Here is a 6,788-nt window from a genome sequence, read left to right on the forward strand (position 1 = left end):
GTTCAATATTTTATGATAGCCACAGCGGCAGAACTTGAACTCGGATACAGGTGTAAATTTTTTTAAATCTTTCATATTCAGCATGGACGAACACTAAAAAAAAACCTTATTTTTTAGTAAACTTTTTTTTTTAGTGTAAAAATTTTTGTTCCGTAAAATCCAGAGTGGACGGATACCCACCTTGGGTTACTCTATGTTCCGCCTCTGGATAGCCACCTATCTTTTTTTCGGGTTTGCACTAGTTACGTGCCACACACATAATACCACTTCGCAGGATATCACTTATCACTATATATCACTAACCGTTAGGCCAAGGGACCAACCACGTAACTAGTGACCACGCCAAAAAAAAAAAAAAAAAAAAAGAAAAAAACATATGTGAAATTTTGGACAAATGTTAGTGCAACCGTATAATATTTTCAAACGAAAACAACTCAAAATTAAATTCAATTTCTAAATTAAATCATTGCTCACGTAATGTAACAACTCACGATTTAATTTCTAAATTAAATCATTGAAACAAGTGATCATATAGTTGACCCCAGAAGGTCAAAAATCAAAACTTTATAGAAGTTATGCGGCTTCCTTTAGTTCTTTTGTGCTCAAAACCCAATCATGAAATGAAGGGAGCAATTGTAATCCATTGAGATGAAAGATATATCTACTTTTGTGAATCAATTAATACAACCCCAAAAACTTCCACCATGCACCGCCAACAAATGTCCAGATCACTGCGTTAATACAAGCCATAATGAATCCGATTCTAAATACATCTGGGAGCTCCACATAACCGGCTGTTAACAACATAAAGATGAAACAAAAAGTTAGTTATCAACTGGATGTTAACAACATAAAGACGAAACAAAAAGTTAGTTATACTCCACCAACATGACTTTCATGGTCAAACGTATTTAATCTTGACCTTGACCATGTTGGCATGTATTTATCAGATACCAACGTTTTGTATTTATGGGATCAGTTTAAAACTTTATGTCTTACTCAAAGATTTCCAAAAAAATTCTGCAGCAAAATTATAATCAACTTGCTTTGATGGAGATTACTTTGTTTGACCTCAGAAGTCCAAATGTAATCACGAATTTGTAAAGGTGGTCAAGATGGGCGGGGCGGGTTTAATAAAGGGTGAAAAGAATTGAAAGTTCAAAGCAACCATTTTAATTATAGGTCAAAACAGTTTCCCTGGGTTAAAATTATTAAACCGTACAATAAAAAAGGGTTGACCAAATTTTGACAGAGTTTGACCAAGTTTGACCGAGTTTGATTACTTGGCAAGCTCTCCAAAAACCGAGAATCGGCGAGTAATTCCTAGTTCTGCAACCTTGACAATCATTATTTATACCTTCAATATAAAATATTTAGACAATTATATATAAGAAAAAGCATCAAACCTCCAAAGTAAACAGCCGCTTGACCACTACTATAATGAGTTTGTGCACCAAATAAATTTGTGTTATAAGCTAACGCAAGTGCCGCCAATACACCTGGCACCCCAGCTGCTAGATGCATCGCAAGAAACGCAGAGTATAACGCACCCACATGACCCGTTTGGCTAGCAAACATATAATGTATTAAAAAATAAGATCCTTGAAGAACACCAAATGCAGCCGGCCAACTTAAAGAAAAAGATTGAAGGAATTTAGCGACACAATTAGACATCCATGTTACGATTCCGAGATTCGTTAGTTGGCCCGCCATGCCCACAAGAACTGCAAACCAAGCCAATGTGTCCCATGCCGATTTTTCACTTAAACAATCGTCCCATTCGAGTACTCCTAATAATAATAGTACCGATAAGCCTAACATTGCAGTAACAACACTCGGTATTCCAATAGAATCCCTGTTTAAAGAATAAAGCATATTAGTAAATTTGTACTTTGTTAAATTAAAATTTCATTATTTCCTAATTTGGGATCTCTTATTCGAGTGACAGATCTAGAATTTGTGGATAAGATATGTAAGATCAAAACAAGTTGAACTTATTTTTATTTTTGGTACACAATAAAAGGTTTTTTCAAGATATGCATGTGCATACACTGGTTTACATGTAGGTTTGCTCATGCACTATCTACATCTTGATTGTATGTAAGTACATGGTACTCGTTGTAGAACTCCCCGATTACTCATTTTTAAGAACAGGCCGATCTGATTTTCCAAAATCCGATTAATTATTATGTCAACATCGGTTAATGGGTCAAAATAGGATTTCAGGGTCAAAGTTGGATTTAGTCGGTCAATTTGGTCAATATTATAATATGAATGTAAACTAGAAATTTAGAGTTTTTGAACTAATGTACGACCATGCTTGTGTTCCTAGACAATTATGTGAAAAGTTTATGTTTATGGAAAACTTCTATATTTACATATATGATATATTTTGAAATTATATATTTAAATATATATATAAAAAGTCCAATCCGATTAATCCCCGAATTGCTGATTACACCCTCCAAAGACCCGAACGAGTACTTCCCAAGTAGCGACTTTTGCAACCTTTCTTTATTTACAAATGAGTAAATCAGCCAACACTAAAATAAAGAATATTTGGAAACAAATGGGTTAAAAGACTCCGATAGTGTAAATTTAATGCATACAACCTCTCAATCTAGCTTTATCACTGAAGAATGAGATTATTATCAAATAATATAGATTCTGCAAGCATATGCAGCACACATATTATTAGTTAAATGTAGTTTACAAAAGATAACATACCCGAGTACCCAAAGTGAGACAGCGAGAAGCATAGTGCCGATCATGACCCATTCGTTCTTTGTGACGGGACCCATGGCTTCAAGCCGCTTGGTAGCCTGGGCTGGCGCATCAGGTGTATCTTTGGTTTCAGGTGGATAAATTTTGTATAAGATGTAAGGAGTAAGTAAAAGTGAAACAAAAGCAGGCAAACTAGCCGCCTTGAACCATGAAACCCATGGACTAGCAATTACTAACCCAAGTTCTTCAGCCAATTTCAAACACAACAAATTTTGTGCTGCAGCCGTTAGAAAAAGCGCACTAGAATTGCCAGCACACTACATAACAAATTATCACACGTTAATAAGGTAATTTAACTAATTTTACCTAATTCATATCTTTCATTTAAAATGATTATCAAACAGCTTATTTTCATTCAAAACCAAGTTTATTTTATTCAGAGACTTTGAATCATTCAGATTATGAACTATTCAGCGCTAAATCATTCAGTTTTATTAAACGCAGCCTAAGACATGTATATACTTGATCATGGTTGTAGATGTCCCCCGACTAGATGGCCTTTAGAAGTAGTCCGACTAGTTCCCAACTAGTCTCCGAGTTGACAGATTTAATCGGTCAAAGTTGTCAAAAGTCCAATTTAGTCCGTTAAAGTCGGATTTATTCGGTCGCAAGTCCAATTTAGTATGTCAAAGCCGGTTTTAGAGTTCAAAGTCGAATTTTTAGTTCAAACTCGAATTTATTCGTTTAAAGTAGGTCAAATGCGGTCAAAGTGAGAGTTGGTTGGTGTCCGAAAAGTCCCCAACTAGTCTCCAACTTGGACGAAGGTCCCAACCGACTAGTCCCGACTAGCGAAACTTACAACCTAGAAAACACTAGTAAATAAAATGATCATAACTAACTAGATGACTTTACTTCCTACATTTCAATTAACATTTTATCAATACTAAATACACAAAATGATCAAAAACTCAATTCAAATCAAATAAGATACCTAATGAACTAAATTTAAAATCTTCAAAAGTAAGCTAACCTGAAACTGAGACTGAATAAGATACGACCCCAATTTCTTCGATGACGGATCATTCGGTTTACTACCAGCCGAAAGCGACAACGACTTAATAATAGGCAAAAACACACCACCCGCCCTAGCCGTAGTACTAGGCATAGCAGGGGCAATCAAAGCTTCACTCAAAGTCAACCCATAACTCAACCCCAATGTACTTTTCCCTAACCACTTAACGAAATACGTCGCGATTCGATCCCCCAACCCAGTTTTAACAAACCCACGAGCAAAAAAGAACGAAATCACAATCAACCAAATAACTTCATTAGTAAAAGCACTAAAAGCAGTTGTAAAACTAAGTGTTTTAGTTACAATTGTAGTTGTAAGTCCTAATAAAGCCCAAGCTCCAACAGGTAATGGTGATAACACAAGCCCAGCAATGGTGGATACAAAGATTGATAACAATTGCCATGCTTGTGGGGTCACTTCAATCGGTTTAGGGATTGCGAAACGAACGAGTAATCCGATTGAGACGGAGAGTATTAAAGGTAGGATCTTTGCGCCTTGAATTTGTTGGGGTTTATTGGGTTGGGCTGAGATTGATGCTGATGGTGATGAAGATGCTGAAATTGGTTTGATGGGTTTTGGGAGGGAAGTTAAGAATGAGGGTTTGATGGTGGTGGTGGTGGTGAGGAAGAGACGGCGGGGAACGGCGGCGGACGGTGGTGGCGGTGATCGGAGAATGGGTGAGGGTTTGGAGAGGAAACGAGATCGGAGATGAAGGGATGGTGGGTGGAAAGATGTGGAGAAAAGGGCTGATGTTTCCATTAGTTGTTGATGAATTGATGAAGATGAAAATGGTGGATTTTAAATTATGAATTTTGCAGAAATGGTGAATTTGGAGGGTGGGGGAGTGAGTGAGGGTTAGCGGAGAGAACAAAGAAGATGAGTCCGCCACAGAATCTTGGTTGCGGGTAAAGTTATGTACTTTTTATTGTTTTTTGAGTTATATGAATCACAATTTAATTTCTATGTGGTTAAGATTTGTGAAAATGGTCCTCTAATACAAATATATGCATTTTCTATTAGACCATATGTTACGCTATTTGAAATTGCTGTTGGAGAATTTTTGCTGATGTGATTAGTGACGATTCCAGGATTAAAATGCAATCGGTTTCCGAAAGAAAGAAAGAAATTATCAAATACGTAAGGTGTATTGATTGGTACAAGTTGGAATGAATTTCATGAGCTCCTTTTATAACTAAGGATTTCACCTTCAACTTCTTCCACCTACCTATGTGGACAACTTCATTTTATATTCAAAGAGGTTACTCATCTTTTATTCTATCCACCAATGTGGGACAAATAACCATATTATTTTTCTATCAAAAATAACACCAACACAAGAAAGGTCATTTTTACGGTTCATATCAAATGGGTTGCCGAACTTTATTAGCCATACCATCAAAAATAAAAAAGGAGAACTCGATTGGTTAACCAGTTGAATCACTTTTTTTAAAGGGTCAAAAACAGTTTCAGAATAATCTGGTTAGGTCGTTTATATCTGAATAAAAGTATTCGTTCTCCATGAGATAATCCGAACATGGAAAATTTACTCTGTTTACCTGTTGACATTTACCAATGAGATATCTAACCCATTTACCTCTTAACAAAGAATGATAGCAGTACATTTTAGTGGCTTGCTACATAGTTGGGGTGATGAATCAACATAAACTTGTTAAATGAGTACATTTTAGAGGCCTTGTACATAGTTTCAACTTTTATGATGTTTATTTATTAAGTTTCTTAAGAAATAAAAAGTGTCTTGTATCAACTTTAGTTAATTAAATTGCAAAAGCTTTAATATTAGAATCTTGTTCTAACTCTTCCATGCGTTTCTTGTCTAAGTGAACCCATGCTTCTATGCCATCACCTTCATAATCATCCATCATGATCACCGAGTTTTGGGCTGGAAGCTTTCCCGGGCTAGCCCAAACCGGCTTTCCAAAACCAAAATTCGCGTCGTAATATGAAAACTTGCACCAACTAGTGAACAAGTAGAAATTCACATCCTTATCTTCCATATTTCGACTCGATTCCATATAAGGATCGATTACAACCCCATATCCTTCCTCACCTTGCGTGAGCATTTTACCGCAATCTCTAACCATATTCTTAACCGAATTATGCAATATCTCGAAAAAGCCTTGAAAATTGATTTTATCACCTTCACTGTGCAGTGACCCGAACTTTTCCATGTTTATATATATATTAAATAAAATTGTTATTTACATGATTAAGTGTTTCCAACATGTTAAGCAATCAAACTTGTTAAGACTTGATTAATTGAAATAGGTTTCATATAGACAATTGACCACCCAAGTTGACCGGTGATTCACGAACGTTAAAACTTGTAAAAACTATACGATGACATATATATGGTTATATATATAGTTAACATGATTTTATTATAAGTATGTATCTCATTAGGTATTTTAACAATGAGTTATATACATAAAAATGAGACTATTAATTTAAGAAACTCGAAAACGATATATATAACGATTATCGTTATAACAACGTCTTACTAGGTACATATGAATCATATTAAGATATTGATACACTTGGTTAATTATGTTAAATGATAAGTAAATATATTATTAAGTGTATTAACAATGAAATACATATGTAAAAATAAGACTACTAACTTAATGATTTCGAAACGAGACATATATGTAACGATTATCGTTGTAACGACATTTAACTGTATATACATCATACTAAGATATATTATATATCATAATATCATGATAATATAACAATTTAACATCTCATTTGTTATAATAAACAATGGGTTAACAACATTCAACAAGATCGTTAACCTAAAGGTTTCAAAACAACATTTACATGTAACGACTAACGATGACTTAACGACTCAGTTAAAATGTATATACATGTAGTGTTTTAATATGTATTCATACACTTTTGAAAGACTTCAAGACACTTATCTAAATACTTCTACTTAACAAAAATGCTTACAATTACATCCTCGTTCAGTTTC

General features: G+C 34.8%; 2 protein-coding genes across 2 annotated transcripts; both read right to left on the bottom strand.

The window, feature by feature from the left end:
• Positions 1 to 439: 439 nt before the first annotated feature.
• LOC139898104 (dicarboxylate transporter 2.1, chloroplastic-like) lies at positions 440 to 4,711 on the bottom strand. Its single transcript, XM_071880815.1, has 4 exons — positions 3,755 to 4,711; positions 2,728 to 3,041; positions 1,407 to 1,855; positions 440 to 794 (listed from the first exon to the last, which is right to left on the bottom strand). Exons 1-4 carry the CDS (start codon positions 4,553 to 4,555, stop codon positions 679 to 681), a joined length of 1,680 nt encoding a protein of 559 aa, XP_071736916.1. The 5' UTR covers positions 4,556 to 4,711; the 3' UTR covers positions 440 to 678.
• An 860-nt stretch (positions 4,712 to 5,571) lies between these two features.
• LOC139901655 (pelargonidin 3-O-(6-caffeoylglucoside) 5-O-(6-O-malonylglucoside) 4'''-malonyltransferase-like) lies at positions 5,572 to 5,985 on the bottom strand. Its single transcript, XM_071884344.1, has one exon. The coding sequence runs from the start codon at positions 5,983 to 5,985 to the stop codon at positions 5,572 to 5,574; it is 414 nt and encodes a 137-aa protein (XP_071740445.1).
• Positions 5,986 to 6,788: the final 803 nt, after the last annotated feature.

Source organism: Rutidosis leptorrhynchoides, chromosome 3 (assembly GCF_046630445.1).
Source record: "Rutidosis leptorrhynchoides isolate AG116_Rl617_1_P2 chromosome 3, CSIRO_AGI_Rlap_v1, whole genome shotgun sequence".
Lineage (NCBI taxonomy): Eukaryota > Viridiplantae > Streptophyta > Magnoliopsida > Asterales > Asteraceae > Rutidosis > Rutidosis leptorrhynchoides.